We start from the raw sequence: 23,380 nt of genomic DNA, 5'->3' as shown, positions 1-23,380 counted from the left end.
GCTCGGGTTCCCACATTCCCATATCCGTCAGAGGAGCCTTCCTACATGGGGCTGGGGTGGCCTGCGGCAAGCTAGTGACGGTGGTTGGCTTGTGAGCACATCTAAATGTGGACAACCGGGAGGGTATAGGAGCCTCAGGCCACCTAGACAGACTCCAGGGGATGGCCTAATAGGGAGAAAAGCTGAAGCCCTTGCCCTGCAAAACACAAATACTTGGCAAAGTGGACGGATCCACAGTTCCCATTTTTACAGATCTGGGCAATCGCTAATAAAACCTTTATTTAAAAAAAAACCCAAAAAACTGTTCTTTATTTGATAGACCCAGGTTATACAACGGCCCTTCCCCCCCCCCCAATAAAGCATCTCTCTCCCCCCCCAAAACACACACACAAAAGATCTGGATCTGTCTTCATTTCCTGTTGGCCTGGGCCGTACCAATTACACACTGGTTCACCTGCAGACAGGGGGGTTAGACAAGATAAAAACGTTTTCAGAGTAGCCAAAAGTACAGTTTTCACCAAGATCGCCTCCCATTCCCAGTATTAGGGCTGCCCTCAGAAAACACTGAAACCAAGGGCTCTGAAGGCAGTTATGGTTGGTTAGTTATGATTACTTCTCTGCCCACTGACCACATCAGGTGGAGGAGGTAAAAAAGGCCTGAGAAGGATGGAACCCACACACACAGGAGCAGAGAGAGACGGAATGTCCATTTCCACCAATTTCGTGGCCCAGAGACCCCAAACCCTCCTAATAAACTAGATAACATGAACAACACTCATTTAGGAACCAAGGCTCCTCAAAATAAATGATCCCAAGTCTAGGGCAGAATTTGTACAAATGTATCTAGAATTTATCTAGAATAAAGACTACTTGGGTCCTGTCCAAAGGCACAGGAGCCAACTTAAAGGACCTCCCACTGGTCAAAGATGAGGCAATTTAAGGATCAGAAAGAATAATGACTACAAAGAATAGACAAATACATAAGCATCTGTAATATGATACCCCCAGATAAACACTCACTTGGTTACCTTTGGAAATTGCCAAGATACCGACTTCTAACACTAGAAATCGACAAAGAATCTAACATGTATCCTGCCTTTTCTATATGTACTGAATTTCAGAGTAACCAAATAGTACATGGCAAAGGAAAGTTTTTTATAGAAGAGATGTGACTACTACGTGTAGAATGAGAAAATTAAACTCCCTAAAGAAATCTAAGATCTAGGTATGAACACTGATAAAGTCAGTAGGTCACCAGGGTGTTTTCAAATGGATAGATCAAGTTGATAACACCCAAATCCAATGACATTTTTATTTCATTAAAAGTAGAAGAAATAGATATTTAGGTGCCTCCTGACTCAACAAAAGTGTACTGTACTGTTTACGTTTTCTCATCAAGAAATGTGAGATTGATTCAAATCTAATCAAGCTCCTAAATCTACTAGACAACAAAAATTATGGAAGAAGGAAGCAACCAACCAGCCAAAATCCAGAATTTGGTATCTACCAGACAAATGACCCTATTTCTTCAACAAATAAATATCATAAGAGGAGATGAGATTCTTACAGATTAAATTTAAGATACAATTCAACAAAAAGAAATGAGTGGCCCTTGCTCTGATCCCAGTTAGAACAAACCTAATATATAAAAGACACTTCTGAGAAGATCAGGTGAAATTTAACAACGTAAACTGGGTGTTAAGAGGATAGTAGAGTGGATACTGTTGGTTGTTAATGATGTTGACATAACTTCAATTGAACCTTCAAGATAGCAAAGGAAATCCTGATCAAAGCAGAAGACCAGGGCAAGGTGCCAAGGGACCTGACTACTTCTATGGCAGCAACCAGTGTCCACTGGGGGGAAGCCTGAGTACAGCAAAACGCACACCTGACCAGAGATCCTGAATAAAGCCAGAACCCTCAGGAAGGGAATAGCCAGAGAAAAAACTACCCTCCAGAGACTGACAAGTATGGAAACTTTCTGATTTAACTCTAGTAGAGGGAGCATAAGTCTCTTAGAGTATTTAGGGCATGGCTCTCCTTCCACCTAATGTTTAAGTGTGTTTTGAAGCCTGAATTCACACTATTTGGAACAGTCTGAAAAATGTTGAAGTCTCTTTTGATCCAAAAATCCCATTTCCAGAAATCTCTCCGTAGATAGTCAAATATAACTTGGGTGCCTAGGTGGCTCAGTCAGTTAGGTGTCTAACTCTTGATTTCACCTCAGGTCATGATCTCACAGTTCATAGGTTCAAGCCTGGGGTAAGGCTCTGTGTAACAGTGAGGAGCCTGCTTGAGATTCTTCTCTCTTTACCTCTCCCCTGCTCATGCTCGGTCTCAATCTCTCTCAAAAATAAACATAAAAAAAAATTTTTTTAAAGATGGTCAGATACAACTAAATAAATACAAAATGATATATATACAAGGTTAGTCAAATGGCCTTGTTTATAATAGAAATAAGGTGGAAACAATCCAAGTGTCCAGTAGAGGGAACTGGTGGATTAACTTTGGTACAGCCACACAGCGGAGTCCTAGGCAGACATAAAAATAATGGAATGATCTCTGTGTGCTGCTGAGGACTAATCTTGGGGCTGTCTTGATAAACAAAACAAAGTGCATATATATATATATATATATGCACTTTGTTTTGTATATACACACACTAAATATATGTATATATGTGTACATGTATGAGAGATCTTTTATATAAAAAGGAAAAGAATAAGCACATGCATATTGCTTACACTTGCAAAAAGAAACTGAAAGTATAAGTAAAATGATAAATGATAACAATGATTACCTCTAATAGGGCAGGTAGAGAGAAAGGAGTAGACAGGAGTAGTGGTAAAACTTCATTTGTTGTGTATAGCTTTTTTGTAGTTTTGACCTTTTAACTACCTACTTTTAAAAATTAAAAGACCCAAAAAGACAAGAGTTAAAAATGAATCTAGAGAGGTAGTGACCCAGATGCCTGGCAAATGCAAATCCTTTCCAGATGAATGTGCCCTTGACCTAAAGGACTGAAGGGTCAGAATGGAGAAGCCTACAACCCCCCAGGGATCTCGACAAGGCCTGGGCTTGGTAGTTACTGCACCTTGGAGGCAAAGCGTAGGGAGTTGAGGGACTCGGAGACATTCTCTTCCAGGGGGGAAATGTTCACAAACATGAGCCTGTTGAGAGAAGAGAGGGGGCCAAACCTCAGCATCAATGGCTGAGTGGAGCCTGGACCAGGATTCCACTTTCATGCCCCTGACCCCACATCACAGTCTCCACCCAATGCCCCTTCCATTCTAAATGTTAATTATTTAAATAATCTCTATACCCAACACGGGGCTCAAACTCCCACCCACCAAGATCAAGAGTCATACGCTCCTCTGACTGACCCAGCTAGCCGCCCCTCCACCCAGCCCCTTCTATCTGTCTGTCCCTTTCACTCACATCTTAGCACTGCCACCCAGAGAGTTCTGCAGCAGGTAGGTGAGCTTGCTGTTCCGATAAGGCACGTGGGACTCCTAGAGGGTTGAGGGGGATAGGTGATTAGGATAGGACAGAGTTTAGCATGACCAGCCCCAAACTATCCCAGGTCCCACCTGCCAACATTCCCATGCCCACCTTGTTGCTCAAGGCCATGATGACCAGCCCCAGGGTAGACAAGCTGCTGTTAATGGCTTGGGTTTCCCGAAGGCGTTCCCGCTCTCCAGGGCCAAGGGTTAAGCCAGGATCTAGCCGCTCACTCCCAGCCAGGTCCACAAGGCTGAGGGGGGCCCCGCACTGCAGGCCTCGCCCAGCGTGCTCCCCAGAGATCTGCAGCTGGAACACACTGTGACTGCGTGATGATCTCTCGTTCTGGGCTGTGCGGGCCACAGCCCGGTTCTGGCGGGCCAGATGGAGCAGGGCCTCCACCTGGGGATGGGGAATAGCAAGGGGCAAAAGCAGGCAGGAAGTCAGTACATAGCTACATCAGTAGCAATGAACAAGCGTCAGCACCTGTCCTCTTGAAGCTTCCCTCCTAGCCAGTGAAGAGACAAGATAAACAAAATGCACAGTGTATCTGAGCTACTAAGTGGGAAAATAAAACAGAATAAGGAGCACGTGTAGGTAGGGTGAGAGCTGCAATTTTAGATACCCGACACTCAGAAACAGCTTCAGTACCTTAAACTCTTAAGGCAGTGAGGGAGCAAGCCATTCTGGGAGAAAGACATTCAGGCAAAGGCCTGCTACCAGAATGTGACTAGCAGGCTGAGGGACAGCTGGGAGGCCAATGTGGCCAGACTGAACTGAGCAAGCTGAGTAGTAGGAAATGAGACCTGAGATGCAGTGGGCAGGGGCCAGAGACCCTCCCGGTACACACGTCACTCCCTAGTTCTGTAAGACAGATCTACCTTATAGCCCACCAGCCAACACTGACATGGCAACCCACCTGCACAACTTACCTTCCCCTTAGCCATCGACTTTGTCCTGCTCCCTTCTCCATCCACCGGCATCCTATGCACCCTACCCACTCCTCCCCGTTTTCCAGTCCCGGGGCCCATCAGTCCTTACCTCTTTCTCACAGGAGACAGGAACATATCGGGCATTGGTGACAGTAAGCTCCTCACTTCCTGGCCCCGCCCGACGAATCTCACACTCGCTGCCCTGGCCCTTCCGGGTCCCAGTGGCCAGCAGGTCTCGGACAGTCTCATTATAGATCTCTACGTAGCTTGCCACAAAGCTGTAGGTCCAGCCCTGGCCACCCAGCTCCTGGGCCACGGAGAAGAGATGCCGCAGGGCCCGAGGGATCAGCCCCTCCACCTGGGGGTCTCCCCCAGGCCCACCCTCCATCGTGAAGGTCTTGCCACTGCCTGTCTGGCCGTAGGCAAAGATGCATACTGGGTAGCCATCCAGGGCTGACTGGACAAGCATGGCAATCTCCTCAAACACTTCGTCCTGTCCACTTGCCGGCGGGAAGACCCGATCAAAGGAGAAGTCATGGCGGGTGGGGGGCGCTGGTGCCCCACTCAGGGTCCCACGACGCTCGTCAGACCGGGAGAGGCTGAGGCGGGTTGGAGGATCAGAGGGCCCACCAGGGCCAGAGGGAAACAGGAGGAATCCAGGGGGTGGGGTGGGCTCCCCTGGAAGGACAGGGCGGACCCGGCAGAACACCCGGATGTTGCCTTTGAGTTCCTGTAGCTGGTTGTGTAGTCGCCGGCGCTCCATCTCTAGCCCATGGAGACGTTCTCCTTGCTCCACCAGCAAGGCTGCCTGGGCTGTAGCCTCTTGGCGCAGAGATGCCACCTCTGCTCGGCTGCCTGACAGAGCTGCTTCTGATACCTGTAGCCTCCTCTGTCCAGAAAGGAATGGACACAGAGGGTGAGACACAATGAGGAATAAGGACAGGTCATGATGAAGTGGGGGGTGGAGAAAGGGGGGTCGCTGTCCCCAAGGACTTCCGTCTGGTAAAGAAAGAGGGAAGAAAATAGGAATCATGGTACTAGAATAGGGAGTGCTATGGGACCAGCCCAAAGGGGCATAAGGACAATGACATCCCAAAAGTATAGGAGAAAACCAAAGAAAAGATGGAGAACAGAAAGAACATTCCACAAAGACAGAAGTATATATGCAAAATGCCCTGAAGAGAAGATTGAGGCATCTGAGAAACTGGAAGTAATTCAATCTAGTTGGTGCTCGCCAAGGAGTCAAATGGACGTGAGAAGAGAAAGAGAGAATGCCATGAGATTTGTTTTTAAATGTTAATTTACTTTTGGGGCATCTGGGTGCTTAGTTGGTTCAGCATCCAACTTTGGCTTGGTCTGTGGGTTCAAGCCCCACATCAGGCTCTGTGCTAACAGCTCAGAGCCTGGAGCCTGCTTCAGAGTCTGTGTCTCCCTCTCTCTCTGCCCCTTCCCCACTTACACTTTGTCTCTTTCTCTCTCAAAAATAAACATAGGGGCGCCTGGGTGGCTCAGATGGTTAAGCCTCCGACTTCGGCTCAGGTCAGATCTCACGTTCATGGGTTCGAGCCCCGCGTCAGGCTCTGTGCTGACTGCTAGCTCAGAGCCTGGAGCCTGTTTCCGGATCTGTATCTCCTTCTCTCTCTGCCCCTCCCCCTCTCATGCTCTGCCTCTCTCTGTATCAAAAATAAATAAAAAACATTAAAAAAAAACATAAATTTTTTTAATGTTTATTTATTTTTGAGAGAGGAAGAGAGAGAGACAGAAGCAGAGAGGGGGAGAAAGGATCTGAAGTGGACCCTGTACTCACAGCAGAGAGCCCCAACTCCTGCAACTCACAACTGCAAGGTCATGAACTGAGCTGAAGTTGGACACTCAACTGACTGGGCTACCCAGGCACCCTGACTTAAAAAAAAAAGTTTTTAGGTTTATTTATTTATTTTTGAGAGAGACAGAGACAGCAGGTGTAAAGCTTGAACTCACAAAACTGTGAGATCATGACCTGAGCCAAAACCAAAGTTGGACACTTAACTGACTCAGTCCCCCAGGCGCCCCCTGATTATTATTATTTTTTAAGTAGGCTTCAGGCCCAGCACAGTCCAATGCAGGGCTTGAACTCACGACCTGAGATCAAGACCTGAGCCGAGATCAAGAGTCAGACGCCTAACCGACTGAGCTACCCAAGCACCGCTGCCATGGAGATTTTTGATCAGGTAAGGAAGATAGAGAGAGGTGGAGGACGAGGGGACACACAGATCCAGGTGGGAGCTATGAAAGCAAGAAGGACAGGGAGAAGTGGGGCAGAAATAAGACATGGTCAGAGGCGGGCTGGGGTGCAGGTTAGAGGACAGACATGTACTGCCAGAGAGGGGCAGGGGGGGACCCGAAGCCCAAAGAGACTCCAGGGTAACCTAGAAAGGAGGGTTGGCATTTAGTGAGAAGGTGGTCCTTACCTCCTGCTCCTCCAGCCGGGCGGCCAGTCCCTTTCGCTCCTCCTGCAACCCCAACCGTTCTTTCTGGAGCTCTTGCACCAAGCCCTCCTGTGTGCCCAGCTGCTCTTCTAGCTCCAGGATATGGGCCCTTAGGTTCCCCAACTCCTGTTGGCCCTGCTCGGCCTGGGCCTGTACCCTGGCCAACTCCCCTTCCAGCATCCTGCACTCTGCCCCCAGGGACTTGGCCTGTTGTTGGGCCTCCCGGAGTTGGTCCTGCAGCTGTTGGTTCTCCTGGTCCAACGTCTGAGTCCTCTCACGACAGCATTTCAGCTCTGCATTTAGGTCACATAACTGACCCTTTAAGTCCCAGGCTGGACGTTTGGTGGGTTTCCTCCCTCCCAGCATGGGAGCAGCCGCTAACATGGGCACAGAAAGGACAGGGTCAGCGAGACCTTGGCTTTAAGGCCCTCACCCCTCCCGCTACATCTCTTTCCCCTCCAGACACAAAGGAAACCAGATGGATTTTTGGGGGTACTCACCACCTCCTCTCTTCCCTATCCCAGCCCCTCACCTAGTAGTTATGATTGTCACCTACCTCCAGGCTTCTGGGCAGGAGCAGCAGGGCCTGGTTTCTGATTCTTCAACACTAGAGAATTGGGGAGTTAATGTACGGAATCAGCACCAGTGTCCTTCCGCCTCCATCGCCCTCCCTTCACACACACCCCAAATCTCTTCTCCGCCCGTCTCTGAAGCACTACTACCTGTGGCAACAGCTGTGGAACATCGGGGGCCCGTCTTCTTGGGAACTTTTGGAGCTGTCAGGAGATGGGAGAGAGGAAAAGGAAGAACAAATCTCAGGGTGGCATGAATTCTGGCTGGGCCAGGGGCAGAGGAGCTGCTTTTTCTGAGGATTAGAAATAAGACAACTTCCCTCTCTTCCCTGAAGTGTGGCCAGCTCCTAAAGGTATCCGTCCCAGGACCAGAAATTACGCAATACCCCCCCAAAACAAGTTGGACCAAGATAAGCAAACACTGAGCAAGGGGCAGAACCACGTGTCAAGTATGCTATGCTGGAGACATGTGCACGATAGAATGCCCCTGGAAGGCCATACAGTTGCTCCTGGGGAAGGGAACTGGGGGGCTGGGGGACAGGGCTAGGAGGGAAACTTTTCACTGTATAATGACTTTTGTGCCTTTGGAATTTTGAAATGAGGGAAACGTATTACCTATTCAAAATAAGCTAAAACTGAAAGAAGGTGGAAGAGCACTGGACTTCCATGCCCTTGGTTTCTGTCCACCCCCAGAGCCCACCTGTGGTATGGCCTTGCGCCTGTGGCACTGTGGTGAGGGCTGGTGCTCGGGGGTGGGACGCGGCAAATTTGGTCACTGTGTCCAGGCCTCGTGTCCTTTTCTGGAGAAAGACAAGAATGGGGTCCATTTGCTCTCCCTGATTGGTTTAGACACACATTCTCCGTCCCTCTCACACACATACATGTACATGTAAAGCTTTCCAAAGCCAGCTTACCTTCTCAGGCTCTAGGGCATCCTCCATCTGGTCAGGCCCCCTCTTAAACCTGGTTCCAGGGAGAGGCAGTCTAGAAGGAGCCTTGACCAGGGCTCTTTTCAGCTGTATGTTCCCCCTCACTTCCAACAAGGGGGACCTCTGCTGGGGGAAAAAAGAGAACCGTTAGACAACTCCCTGGAGCCCAAATGTCCCAGGAACTCCCCCCTCTTGGCCTCCCGCCCCTAATTCTTAACCACCAGCCAGTACTGAGCACCTCTTGGGCACAAACTGGGGCCCACCAGACTATGTGCCAGCCAAAAGGCACAGAGAGAAACGGGACATAACGCAAAAGTGGGAGAAACCTCGAAGGAAAAATCTGGACAGATGATGCTGAACTTCAGCTAACTTTAAGGGTAGGATTAAATAAGCAGAGAGAAATGGACACTCTTTTCCGAAGGCAAAACCTCAAACATGCACATAATACGGCTGGGAGACCAACAGGCTCTTTCAGCTAGAATGGAGAATCATAAATAAGGGAGAGAGTGGGAGAAAGATAAGGCTGAAGCTTAGATGGGAGAAGCAGGTAACATTTTAGAAATTGTTTTAAAGCATTTAAAAAATGCTTCATCTGTATCAACTTCTTAATCCTTACAGCAGCCCACTGAGAAGTGCTATTATTAGCCTCATTTTGCAAATGAGGGAAGGAAGGCATTGAGAGGTAAAATAGCTTATCTAAGGTCATCAGCAAGCGAAGGGCAGAGTCAGAGTTCTAATCTACACAGTCGGCTTCTGAAGGCTTTGATGCCAGGCTAGGGAGGAGTTTAGGCTTTAGCTTTGCATATGTGGAGAAGCAGATACAGTTTCTGATTGGGCATGTGAAAAATACACAAAAGAGCCTGTTTATAAAAAATAACTTGGATGGAGCTGCACACTGACTTGCACGGAGAAGACTAAGAAGTAACATGACCCAGTTCAGAGACCACCAAAGTCAGGTAAGAGGTGGGGACAGTGGGAAAGAGAGATCCTCCCCGAAGCACCTCAATTCAGTCCCTGGGGATTATGTCCACTCCACGGCTACTCCTGTCTAGGGTGACCAACCATTCTGGTTTGCCCAGGACTAACGGGTTTCCAAGAACACAGAATGTTTCTGTGCTAAAAGCAGGTCCTTCCTATGCAAACGCTACTCCTATCCCACCATCGGAGAACGTGATGTACCCAGATCAACTTCTGATTTTCACGAGAGTTAACTTTTATTTATTTATTTATTTTTGAGAGCAAGATTGACTGAGCGCGAGTGGGGGAGGGGCAGAGAGGGAGACACAGAATCTGAAGTAGGCTCCAGGCTCCCAGCTGTCAACCCAGAGCCTAACCCAGAGCCTAACCCAGAGCTCGAACCCAAACCAGGAGATCATGACCTTAGCTGAAGTTGGACACTTAACCACCTAAGCCACCCAGGCACCCCAGGAGAGTTAACTTTTAATTCCAAGGCATCTTTCTGCCCTTCAGCTTACTTCATTCACTCAATATTTACTTACTGCCTGTTATGTGCCAGGAAATGATCTGGGTTTGGGAGTAACAGATGTGGTCCCTATTCTCAAAATGCTCATAGAAAACAGTGAAGAGAAGCATTTAAAGAGATAATTAAAACTTAACCAAGTGCTATCATAAAAAGTGCCTGGGGGAGGGGATGGACATGTAGTTCAAGTGGGGAGAATGTCAGAGAATACTTCTAAAGAGTCCTTTTAGGCAAAACCTGAGGATGAGAAAGAGTTGGCCTAATGGCTTGGGCCAAAGAAGAGCATCCCAGGCAGAAAGCAAGGAGGGGGGGTGCATGCAAGGAATGTCAAGTTATTCTGTTCAGCTGACACATGGAGTGGCACAGAAAGTGGGGAGGTGAGGGCAAGGGCTGTGGCAGTTGGCATGCCATGATAAGGAAGGCAAGTGTCTACTGAAGGCAAGAGGGACCCTGATGATTTTTAGTCAGGAGAATAATATGACTAGATTGGTACCAGAAAGGCAAGTGAAGCAATGTGCAGAATGAATGGAAGCAGAAGTTGAGGGCTATGATGGGCAGAGAGAACACATCACTCCTTTGGTCCCTCATTCAACAAAGATCTGTGGCACTAAGATTTGTTACAAGACTGCTCTGTACCAGACATTGTTTTAGAAGCTGGGGTAAGAGAAATGCCCTCCCAGAGCTTATTTTCTAGGTGAGCCTTTCCAAACTGGACTACCACAAGATAATTAATCTCTACAAAAAAATGATCCACTTTCTCAATTCTCCCAAGGAAATACACACCCCTTACTGTTCCAGATGCATCAGAGAGAATTCATTGGATGTAAAGGATGCACTGAGGCAACAGAGCTTAATTTTCACAGAACTCAGTCAAGAGGGGCTGTTTTTGGAGACTAAGGGCTAAAAAGAAATGTATCTGAGAGAGGCCACCCTCTCTTGGGCTCCCCATCTCTCATGGAAGCTTCTCATCTCTCTGAACTTGAATGGTGGTCTTTCTCTTCTCGGTGCGAATGAAAAGGAGGGGCTGGGTTACTGGAAACCAAGTATTGATCTAACTAGGAGCTGGCTTGGCAGTGAGGGAGATGGAGGAATCCAGGCAGACACCAAGATGCCTGTCATGGTTCCAATAACCAAAAGAACAGCAGGAAGGGCTGGTTTTCTTTTCTTTTGTGTTTTAATTAAGCTTTTCTTTTAAAAATCATTGCAGATTCAGGGGTGCCTAGGTGGCTCAGTTGGTTGAGTTGTCCAACTCTTGATTTCTACTTAGGTCATGACCTAGGAGCTCATGAGACTGAGCCCCACATAGGGCTCTGTGCTGACAGCACAAAGCCTGCTTAGAATTCTCTCTGCCCTCCCCCACTTGCACTCTCTCTCTCAGAATAAATAAACTTTAAAAAATCATTGCAGAATCACATAAAGTTGTAGGAGACATCATGGAGAGATTCCAAATGCCATAGGATACATTCAGGGTGTTCACAGAGTCAGCCAGGTTCCCCTCAGGACATTTTATAGGAATGAAACTTGACGTCCACCAGCAGGGGAATACTTAAACAAACTGACAGATCCAAACCACTGGCTTCTACACAAATGACAAGCTCCCCTGCTCCCCCGCCAAAAAGAGGAGGTGGCATTATTTGTTCTGCTGCCTGCAGAAATGTACACAAAGAATGTTTTTTTAATTCATTTAGATTAATCAAATGTAGGTTTTTTAAATCTTTTTTAAGTTTTTTTTTTTTTTTTTTTTTTTTTGAGAGTGCACACAGGATCAGGGGAGAGGAAGAGAGAATCCCAAGCAGGCTCCACAGTCAGTGCAGAGCCTGACACAGGGCTCAGTCCCACCAATCGTGAGATCATGACCTGCACTGAAATCAGGAGTTGGACGCCCAACCAACTGAACCACCCAGGTACCCCCAAAATGTAGTATTAAAACCAAAGTTTTCTTTAAGTATTCCAAGGCTACATAGTTAATTTTGTTATAACCAATGTCCTTTGTTCTCTCTACACTTCCACAGTGGATCTACTAAAGACCTAACTCCCTGGAATTTGTGTGGGCTCCGAAAATGTATTCAAAGATTTATTTCTTAATTTATTTCTTAAGAAAAACTCCAAAGAATAAGTATTTCCTTTTCTCCCATATATAATATAAAGCCAGGCACAATGACTTCCAACTTTCCACAATGAGGAGCATTAAGAGAAATGTTTCCCCTCCATGTGCACATCAGATCCCACTCCCTGTATCTACTAAGAAAAAGCCCTATACTTGTTGGGATGAGTACTGGGTGTTGTATGTAAGCTAATTTGACAATAAATTTTATTAAGAAAGAAAGAAAGAAAGAAAGAAAGAAAGAAAGAAAGAAAGAAAGAAAGAAAGAAAGAAAGAATCCTACTAATCCTTCCTTTTCTCTTCTACACCATCAACTTTTCACTCTACTGGATCATTTCTACCTACTACAACACATACTGTTATTTCTTCCAAACTAAAAGGGTTTGTTGACTGCTTTCCCTGCTAGTTTTTTTCTTTGTTGCCCTTTGCAGCAAAACTCAAAAGTGCTCTCTACATAGTATTCACTATGTCCAGATTCTCTCCTAAACCCATCCCAATCAGGCCTTCACTCTCCCCATTTCACCAGAACTACTCTCCACAAGGTCACAAGTAACCTTGTGTTGCTAAGTCAACTCTCGATCTTCCCTTTTCTTTCTTTTTAATTTTTATTTATTATTGAGAAAGAAACAGAGCATGAGTGGGGGATAGGCAGAGAGAGAGGGAGACACAGAATCTGAAGCAGGCTCCAGGCTCTGAGCTGTCAGCAGAGAACCTGACGTGGGGCTCAAATCCACAAACTGTGAGATCACGAACTGGCCTCAGGCACCGTTTCCCCAGAGGTAGACGGAATCTCAGAACTCTCCCTTCTCATTCGCACACTGCAATCGTCGGTACGAATGGAGAAGTGGGTACGAGTCAGACAATCCTGAGAATTCGAAATGGGAAATCCTGGAGACATGAAAGTAAAGAAAGGTGTTTCGGGACTCCCTGAAATTGGGGGAGGGCAGGCAGACGTGCACTCCGACTTTTTGAGATTGCTCCCTGCCTTCTCTCTCCCTCACCCCTTTCCACAGCGCGAAGACGCACGGGCCTTCGCCCTCCAAACAGGCAGGACCAAGGCCGGCCGGAGCCAGGGGCTCGTCCTCATCGCGTGCAGAAGATGCAAGACGGCTCCTACTCACCTGCGGCTCCATGTCGAGCTCCGTGCCACACGTGCCAGGGGAGCACAATGGAAGAGGACAGGGTGCCGGGACTCCCAGGACCCGCGTTTTCTCGCTAACTCGCGACACAAGGCACTCGCGCTCCGAATTCAGGCGATTAGCAGCCCAGCGCCACACCCGCCACTTTTGAATTCCAACCGCCACTACCCTTCGCACCTCCCTCCGCACTCAGGGGCCAATCGTCGCCGTCGCCACAGCCGAGGGCCAATCGCAGCGCCCTCCACCTCCCGAGGCCACACCCCGCCAAGCCGGCACCTTGTCCTTCCTGCTTTCGCGGGCTCCCGAGGGGGCTGCCTGGTTAGTCACACTTCCGGCTCCACTTCCACCTCTCTTACCCACCCCTCCGCTAGCAGTAGTCGCGCTGGACTTCCGCTCGGCTCCGCGCCGCAGGGCTTTACGTCAGAAAATGCCTGGAACGCGCCGTTCGAACGTAGCTGGTGTAGGGGCAAAACGCTGGAGGAAAGGAATCACGCGTGCGCAAACGAGGATCCGTTTAGGGCGAGGGACGCGACGAGCTCCCCCTAGCGACTGCAGCAGGGAGCGCCCTAGTTAGCCCCTACTGGATGGTTGTGACTGTGGTTTGTTGCGCGGCATTTTCGAGTGGGAGCTGGAGCCCTCCCACGAATGAGAGGGTGGCCGCGTTTGCCCCTTCCCCAGTCATTTCGGCATTTTTCACCAAACTGTGAGACCGTGGGTACAGCTTGGCGCTCCGTGGGAGCCCGACGGTGGGGATTCGAGGTTCAGAGTGTTTTTCTCTGCAGTCTCCGCCTTTACCCTACCTCCTCGGTACCTGGGCCCCGATACTGGAGCTGGCTTAGGGCCTTCGGAGCTTCGAACCCATAGAGGGCATACTGCTTACATTTATGGAGTATTTTATGCTTTTCAGGCTGTCTGCACGTGCTTTATTTCTTTTAATAGTCGCTAAGTTTGTTGGGATGAGCACTGGGTGTTGTATGGAAACCAACTTGACAACTAAACTATATTTTTAAAAATAAAATTAAAAAATCGCCAAGTTCATTGAGCTCTTACTACGTGTCAACCCTTTATGCATCTCCTATCTGCAAGCTGACGGAAGGAGACAAGGTTTAAGGTTTAAAAAGGGTAAGTAACTACCTCTATCTAGACACTACCTCTAACAATGTTAGTGTCAAGAACAATTAATCCTTACCTGTGAGTCATTTGCATAATGATTCTACTGCATTTATTCATCTGAGTTCCCGACCAACCTGGAGATAGGCAGGACAGGAAATGTATTGATGAGACTGAAAGGCACAGGGAAGTCTGTCTTGGTGCATTTTTGGGGATTGACATGACTGGAACACAAGCCACCTATCTCCTAATTCAGTGTTTTAACTTGAATTCAAACCTGCTTGTGGAGGGAGCAGACTGTGGGGAGATAAAGTGTCTGAAAACCCTGTTGTCATCCCTCAGCGCTTGATAGTCTTAGGAAACGTACAAAAAGCAGGAGCTTGAAAAGAGAGAGAGGAGGAGTGATGGAGGAAACAAGGAGACCAACACTTTTTATTTTTTTAATGTTTATTTTTGAGAGAGCGTGCACACTTGGGGGAGGGCCAGAGAGAGAAGGGGACAAAAGATCATGACATGAGCCGAAGTCAGCCACTCAACCGATTGAGCCACCCAGATACCTGAGGAGACCAACTCTTAATGGACAGGTAAAGAGGGAGAACTGAGAAGAAACATACAGCGAAAGGCATTTCTTAAAGTTAAAAACTAATGTTAGACTAGGAGAAATATGGACCTGTAAATACATTAAAGGGGAAGCAGTTTATTCATGTCAATTGATGCATAAGAACTACTCAAAATACTCAACATCTGTTAATACAAAACAACACTCCATAACCTGATGAAGGACATCTTCAAAAACCCTAGAGCACACATCACAGTAATGGTACAATGTTGAAACCATTTCTCCAAAGATGAGAAACAAGCTAAGGATGCTTGCTCTCATTAACCTTAGTTAATACATAATGGAAGTTTAGCCAGTCCAATAAACAATACGACAAATACATAAGGATTGGAAAGAAGAATGTCAGTATTTACAGATAAAATTATTGTGTGTGTAGCGACTCCAAAAGAAAATTGAAATAGAATTGATAAGTGACGTTAGCAAGGCTCCTGGGTATAAAATCAATATAGCAGAAATCAATATACAAAATCTGCTACATTTCTTTCATCAGCAACCATCAGAAAATATAACTTGTAGAGCCTTTTTAATATTTATTTATTTTTGAGACAGAGAGAGAGAGACAGAGTACAAGTAGGGGAGGGGCAGAGAGAGAGGGAGGCATGATCTGAAGCGGGCTCCAGGCTCCCCCAGCTGTCATCACAGAGCCTGACATGGGGCTTGATCTCACAGACCATGAGATCATGACCTTAGCCAAAGTCAGACGCTTAACTGACTGAGCCACCCACTCACCCTGGAAAAATATAACTTTTAAAAGTATGCCATTTTGGAGCACCAGGGTGGCTCCGTTGGTTAAGTGTCAGACTCCTGATGTCAGCTCAAGTCATGATCTCAATCAATGTTCCTGAGATCAAGCCCCATGTCAAATCCCCACTTTGGGATTCTCTCTCTCTCTCCCTCTCTTTCTGCACTCCCCCAAATAAATGATTAAACTTAAAAAAATTACTTTCAAAACAACATTTTACTCATATGTCTATTTCTCTAGTGACTTTCAGAAAGTATTTAGCTATTGCACAGAAAAATATTTTTTTAAATAAAAATATTCCATTTGGTTACATGAACATATACATATATAAAAGTCAAGCTGTACATCTGGTTTGTGCACTTTATGTTAGGTTGCAATAAAAATAGACCATTTGAGGGTGCTTGGGGGGCTCAGTCGGTTAAGCGTCCGACTTCAGCTCAGGTCGTGATCTCGTGGTTCGTGGGTTCCAGCCCCATGTCAGGTTCTGTGCTGACAGCGCAGAACCTAGAGCCTGCTTCAGATTCTGTGTCTTTCCCTCTCTCTCTGACCCTCTCCTGCTCGCACTCTCTCTCTCTGTCTCTCAAAATTAAATAAAAAACATAAAAAAATAAAGTGATCAGGGGATCCACTCCTACATTAATATATATATGTACATATACACACACATACATATATACCATTTGCATCAGCAACAAAAATATGAAGTACCTGAGAATAAGTTTACCAATATGTGTACAGGCCCTTTGTAGATAAAATGATAAGGCTTTATTGAAAGATATTAAAGAAAATCTGAATTAATGGAGAAATATACTATGTACTTACAGAGAACGACCTGGTATTGTAAAGATGTCCGTTCTCTCCATGACCTTGGTGTTGGGCCAGGGGGATGATCAGAGTCCTCCATGTCTAGTCCTGGTAGAGTCACCCATCTGCCTATCTCAGGAGCAGACTGAGTGGGACAGCCCTTGGTGGGCCTTGACTCCTCCCCTAGACATTTTCTCCTGCAAGCTGGGGAGGATTTCTTACCTTGCAAATCACATTCCTGAATCCCTCATCCCTTCCTCCCCCTGCTTCTCTTTCTGGTTTGTCTGGAAGGTTTCTTTTTTCTTATCCAGCCCTTTGCTGACCTCTCCACAGGTGGCAAGTTAACACTGATTATGTCTGAAAGATGTCAGCCCTTCACACAGCCATTCTGCACCAGCAGATTCTTGTGTTCACTCTCCTGGCAGGTGTGTTGCTTAGCTCCTGACCCTTGCAAGTATTCTATGTCTCTTACCTTCTCCCACAAATTTGGTTGTCACTGCCTTGATCCTCAGGCCCCATGGTCTCAGAGTAGGGTGAAGATCGAACAATTCTGTGATTATTCTAAAAACCACTGATTTGTACATTTAAATTTTTTAATGTTTATTCATTTTTTGAGAGAGAGAGATACAGAGTGCAAGTGGGGGAGGGGTAGAGTGAGGCGGGGAGACACAGAATCTCAAGCAGGCTCCAGGCTCTGAGCTGTCAGCACAGAGCCTGACGCAGGGCTGGAATTCATCAACTGTGTGAGATCATGACCTGAGCTGAAGCCAGACGCTTAATCGACTGAGCCACCCAGGCGCCCCTGATTTGTACATTTTAAAAGGTGAATTTTATTTCGCAAAGCCATTATGAAGAGCTTTAATAGGTCATTGGGTTTTCAAGTACAATTCACTTATTCAGCGTTTCTGAAGTGCCCACTCATGTCATAGACACTGTGCGAGGCTTTGATGAAGGAGACAAAATCTCTTTCCAATCAGAGCTGCCTGTTGGGGAGTAAAGGGGAGACAGACAACAAATATTAACATGTGGGAGAAGGAAGACAAGCGTTGTTAGGTCACCTTTCTCAGAAGTGAGGAGTTGGGGGAAGATTTCCAGAGGAAGGTCTCATCTTGGCTGTGAGCAGCGAGATAAACAAGCATGCAGAAAAAGTAGCTTCCATCTGGACAGGAGTGAGATGTGGTTACAGGCCAGGAGCTGAGGTTCCAAAGGATGGGTCTAGTTTTGTGAGTCTGAGAGGACCCAGCCAGAGGTGGCTGATTACTCCTAAAGTTATTCTCCCTTTATCCCAGGGTTTTATTTGGTAACACAACCAGGGCATAGATATATACCAGTCCTGAGAGGTGGAGACCCACACATTTTCACAGAGTAAGTCATGGCAAGGGGTCGATCTTATGGTTTATTCTGGAAGGGAAGGCCTCCAGTTTTCCCAGAGTGTTCCGGCACTGCGGTGACTCCTGGGTCCTTGTCTACAGGCTCTAGGGGAAACGGTGCGGAGAAGCTCTCCAGGGGCCCTCACACGCTCACTTTCTGGAAACACAGCAGAGGAGGAACCGTATTCCAGGCAACTTGCCCCAAATCCACAAGTGACAGTTATGGGTGTTTCTTCAGGCACCAAGATTTGAGTAGCCCATAGGAGAAGAACATAACTACCATCAGGTCTGAGCTACACTGTTGGCCTTTTGTGCCCCAGGGAAAGAAGTATTTGGAGTGGGAGAAAAACCTCTAATATTATCGAGGCTGTGTAGAAAGTAAAGCCCAAGATGGGGCATGAAGGCCAGGCAATTCAAAGTGTGCCAGGACACGGGGGGTATGTCCACATTTTGTACCGTGTGAATGCATCACACAATAAGATAAAAAGAACAAAAAGAAAATGAGAAAGACATAATATGTTTCCCTGTCAGATTGGCACTCCTATACATTATTGGTACTTCTTTCCTAGAAGTTTAGGAAACTTGAAACTACCAACACCTTTTTTTGTTTTTCTTAATGTTTATTTATTTTTGAGAGAGAGAGAGAGAGAGACACACACACACACACAGAAGCTGAAGCCGGCTCCAGGCTCACAGAGCCTGATGCGGGTCTCGAACTCACAAACTGCAAGATCATGACCTGAGCCAAAGTCGGACGTTTAACCAACAGCCCCGAAAGTACCCACCCATCTCAGAGCAATATTCCATTTAAGAATTTAGTTTAAGGGGCGCCTGGGTGGCTCAGTCGGTTAAGCATCCGGCTTCGGCTCAGGTCAGATCTCACGTTCGCGGGTTCGAGTCCCGCGTCGGGCTCTGTGCTGACAGCTAGCTCAGAGCCTGGAGCCTGTTTCAGATTCTGTGTCTTCCTCTCTCTCTGACCCTCCCCCTCTCATGCTCTGTCTCTTCTGTATCAAAAATAAATAAAACATTAAAAAAATTAAAAAGTAAATAAATATTAAAAAAAATTTAGTTTAAGGAAATAATAAAAAATGCACACAAAAATTTACAAAAGTAAAGTGCTGCCAACAACTAAAGTTTCCATGAGTGGGTAATTGTTAAGTAAAAGATGACAAAACTATGATGCAAATTTAGTTTACAAATATTTATAACATAAATGTATATGTGTATATATATTATATTGCATATAATATATGTATCAAGGACAATGCATTTTCTCTGGGTGCTGCTGCTGGTGATTCAGCCCTGAGCCCAAACTGGCATAGCCGTGCCCTCAGGGAGCTTGGAGTCCGTTGAAGAGACAGACCTTAAGCACACAACCATACCATTCAGTGGACAACTGTAAAATGAGATGAACTCTAAGAAAGAAAGTCACTTGAGAACATGTGGAACATCATGCAGCCACTGCAAATGGTGATTCCGGAGACCCTACAGGAACAAGTGTGGCCGAAAAATAAATGATGCATTTTAAAAGACCATAATTCAACCTTGGTTCAAACCATTTAAAAGTGACAGTGATATCTTACAGGAAGTGTTGCAAGAAAAGAATTGCACTGACATGAGGCTTTCGATGCAGCTTAGGTACAAACAGTATGTATCAAGTACAATGGACCAACATTTGGCCAAGGGGAAGAAGCTTTTCCAAAATTACTTTTCACGTGCTGTGTCTCTAGTTAAAGTGTAACTATCATTTTATTTTATTTTTTAAAGTTTATTTATTTTTGAGAGGGGGGAGGGGCAGAGAGAGAGGGAGAGAGAGAATCCCAAGCATGCTCTGCACTGTCATTGCAGAGCCTGATGCAGGGCTTGATTCATGAACCGTGAGATCATGACCTCAGTCGAAATCAAGAGACCAACACTCAAACAACTAAGCCACCCAGACACCCCTCATTTTATTATTTTTTTCATTTCATTTTTTTAAAAAGTGGGATAAAATAAGACAGCCTCTGGGATAGGCTACTTCTAACTCCAGAAATTATAACCTAAAATTGAAGGCTTTGATTTTTTTAATTATAGGAAATTCCATTTGTCAAGACTATTTGTTATAGCAAATTGTGTTTGTTTACCTCACATTGAAACTATTTTTGTTATATGAAATTACATGTGTACATTGACCTTATCAATAGCCTCCTGTTTGAGACTTTGCTGATTTTGTTATAATTAATCAAACCTGCATATTATCTTGCCAAGTTAGATTTCAAATCTAGAGTTTCCTTCCTTGTGAGTTATTCAAGTTTTTTTTTTAAATGGTATTATAGCATATTTGCTTTCAGAAACACATCGCTGCATCTGGATCCTCCACAAAGGAAAGCATTTATGATGTGAGGTGAGTGAAGAAGTCCACCCGCCGTGGGGGACTTGTATGTACTCTACATTCAAAATTGCGTTTGGAAAAAAGAAAAAAGGATGCATAAGAAAAAGAATGGGAAAAAATAACCAAAATGCAAAACTTTTCACTATGTTTTCAAATGTCATGTAACATGGCTATAATACCTTGGCATGAAAAAATTATTTTAAAAAGATTTCCCTGAGACCGAGAATTAAATCTGCCCCCCACCCCCCACCAGTGACCCACTGAAATGCGGAGATGTTCTTGAGGACACAAAGATTGGATGGGGAACACTGGAAAATTCCTGTCTGCATTTTTCTACCCAAAGACTAATAGGGATTTTTAGTCCACGTGTAGTAATTATTTCCCCAATGACTTTCCAGTTCTCAGAAAGATAAGAGAGCTCCTCACATTAGCTGCAAACAGATGGCTGGGTTCTCTCTTGCCATCTCATTCCATGCCCTGCTCTCGCAGACCATCCAAACACAGCTAACAGCACAGATTTGGAAGAGGAGGGGAAATGAGACCGGGGATGAGAATGCCCATGTGGCACTGGGCATGAAGAAACCCTCAGAGGCCAGGCATCATCCAGGTTTCACCTCAAACTGCTACAGGAACGTTCTTTTTAACCATGGGTAGGGATCCCAGAATTCCGCTACTGCAAACCATGTTCAACGAATGTCGCAGAGAGTTTCCCATAATGGAAAATTTCATATCCAGACCGGGAAGTAGCTGGTCACTTAAGTAGGCTAGAGGTTGGGTTAGATGAAAGAAATGTGGTTTTCTATATTTTACTGTCATTTCTCTGATAGGAAATGAAAGATGTTAAGTAAAAGACGTGAATGCATCTGACCCCTCCCTGGAGACAGGAAGTCCCCTCTCTCCAGTTTCCAGTCCCCATTGCCAAGGAGGCGTCGTTGCCACCACCACACCCTGCATCTGCACGGATTGGCCTCCCAGGGGACAGCCGCTCCCTGAGTAAGGCCCATTAACACACTGAAAAGCAGTGTCAAAGATCCAGGGAAGATACACTATTTAAAGTAGATCTAAGGAAACATCTTCCTTTCTTTGGTCGGTGCTCCTCAAAAAAAAAATTACTCAAAAAAGAAAAAAAAAAAGTGTTACTACCCTTAACAACATCTTGCTTCATTTTTATGCAGAATGCAAATTCAGTGTAAGAAGCGCTCCCATCAGTAACTGCTTCTTTGGAAAGGCAGCAGTGAGTGGTCTCCCTCTCCCTGGGTTTTGAAATGTGTTACCTGATTAGCTTGGGTCTAGGAGATGCCAAGAATCATCAACATCCAAGGGCCTGGGAGCTGTAAGATGCTGCACTTGAGTGTATCTGGAAGCCTATACCTGAGTCCTGACAGTAGGGAAGAAAGCCCTGGGAGAGTTTTATGGGAAAAAAACGATTCTTGCTTATAGAGAAGTGGAGCAAGAAGCAGATAATATTTTGAAAGATGCTAGTATCAGTGATCCTTGTGGTCAATGATCCATTTGGGACTACAACACACAGTGATCTCTTTCTGAGAGCAAGAAAACTGGGAATCTCTTACCGAGTTATTAAAAATGCTTTATTAATAAATGCTTAGGCCACTGTGGCTTACCATTGTATATATTTAGAGAGTCAGTTTCTATTGTTTCTTGGACAAGCACTTGGACCCTGGAAAGCTTCTTTGACAAAACAGCACACATGTCGTGCTTACTAGACATCGAAATAAAGGAGCAGCCTTTGGAACTTCTAATCAAAGGAAGGAAGACTTATAAATTTCCTTGGTATATGAATGAAAACCAAGCAGCCCAGCAACTTCTGGAGATTGCTCAGAACCAATGAGGAAAAGGATCAGCAGTCACCAAGGAGACCCTGTGTTAGCTTAGTCAGGGTTGGAGCTACAGACCAGAAAATTGCAGCCGGCACTTGGCAGCAAACACGTACTATGGACTTGGAAGGACCATCTTACTCTTTACCACAGGAGACAACAGGCATCCGTTGATGATGGAGATGCTTAGTCTGTTTTCCATGCTAGAAAATGGCCCGAATCTTGAAGCATCAATGGACTCCGAACATTGACACTTCCTACTGTGAGATGGTTAATTTCAGTCATACATACCTGTGCACATGTTTGTATAACAAACTGAACAGTTCTTTTGGTTTATTTAATAAGTATAAAACAAACGACCAAAAGAAAGATGTTGACTCCACAATTAAAAACAAAACAAAACAAAAGAACTGCAGCATAGACCCAGGGGCTCTGTGCAGGATGCCGGGCACACAGCAGTGAACAGGACAGCCATGGTCCCTGCGTTTTTTGAAGTAGTCACCCAGTGAGGAGTACAGATAGATGAGCAGATAGAGAGGCAATGACAAAAACTAAAAGAGATCACGGATGTGACGTACCAGCATAGCATGTACAATGGTACACATTTTCTTCCCTTTGGGTGCCAGAATCTGGAGAGCAGTAAGTACAATGTAAAAATGCATTCACCTTGAGAACTGTATTTACATCTTTGATGTTTTCCAAATCTAGTGAGCCCTTGGCTAATTAAAGAGAGGCTTCCATTCTTCAAAGAAAAAAACATATCTGATCTTATATTTGCTTTATAAAGAAAGTCTTCCATACAATTTTCTGTCACCACTGCTTAAATGGTCCAGTGTGCTCTCTGTGCCCACATGGCCAGACTTCTCCAGGGCAAATCCGGCTACAAAGCTTTTTAAAAAATTTCTCAGAAGTGCAAGGTAGTCCCTCACATCCAGGCTTTCACATTTAAGGCCTAAAATGATTTTCTCCTTTCTCTTTCCTTTCTGTTTCAGAACGAGGAGCGCTCTGTCTAACTGCCATCACGGACACCAGCCCGGTTCAGCCTATTGAGCTGGACAGTGCACGCGTGGCCGTGGAGTTCATGGGTTCATGGGCGCCCTCCACAGGTGAGAGGCCTTGGGCGCCAGGGCGAAGTGCGCACCCTGTCAGAGCGAGAGGCCACAGGGAGCCTGCGTTGAACTTGTGGCGGGGTCCTGGATGTCCGGGGTGACCACTTGGCCCACAGGGCTGATTTGCGATTGTTAATAAAGCGTTTATAGTGTTAAAAAGAAAAAAAAGATGAAATAAGTAGAAAACCACACAGCATAGCCATAATGAACCTCACAGACTCATGGAATCACCACCTCCTTATTCAACACTAACAATTTGCCCTATTTTCTTTTAATAAGTAGAATATTACAGACT

General features: G+C 45.8%; 1 protein-coding gene and 1 pseudogene across 1 annotated transcript; one reads left to right on the top strand and one right to left on the bottom strand.

Moving 5' to 3' along the window:
• Positions 1 to 333: 333 nt before the first annotated feature.
• Positions 334 to 13,272, bottom strand: KIFC1 (kinesin family member C1). Its single transcript, XM_029944282.1, has 11 exons — positions 13,108 to 13,272; positions 8,388 to 8,525; positions 8,174 to 8,273; positions 7,624 to 7,677; positions 7,458 to 7,508; positions 6,884 to 7,278; positions 4,543 to 5,322; positions 3,613 to 3,903; positions 3,439 to 3,512; positions 3,095 to 3,170; positions 334 to 454 (listed from the first exon to the last, which is right to left on the bottom strand). Exons 1-11 carry the CDS (start codon positions 13,117 to 13,119, stop codon positions 410 to 412), a joined length of 2,016 nt encoding a protein of 671 aa, XP_029800142.1. The 5' UTR covers positions 13,120 to 13,272; the 3' UTR covers positions 334 to 409.
• Positions 13,273 to 21,406: 8,134 nt separating this feature from the next.
• On the top strand, positions 21,407 to 22,989 carry LOC115295215 (annotated as a pseudogene).
• The last annotated feature ends 391 nt before the right edge of the window (positions 22,990 to 23,380 follow it).

Source organism: Suricata suricatta, chromosome 7 (genome assembly GCF_006229205.1).
Source record: "Suricata suricatta isolate VVHF042 chromosome 7, meerkat_22Aug2017_6uvM2_HiC, whole genome shotgun sequence".
NCBI classification, from domain to species: Eukaryota; Metazoa; Chordata; class Mammalia; order Carnivora; family Herpestidae; genus Suricata; species Suricata suricatta.
The sequence above is the reverse complement of the archived record's forward strand: the minus strand, read 5'-3'. Positions and strand labels throughout refer to the sequence as shown.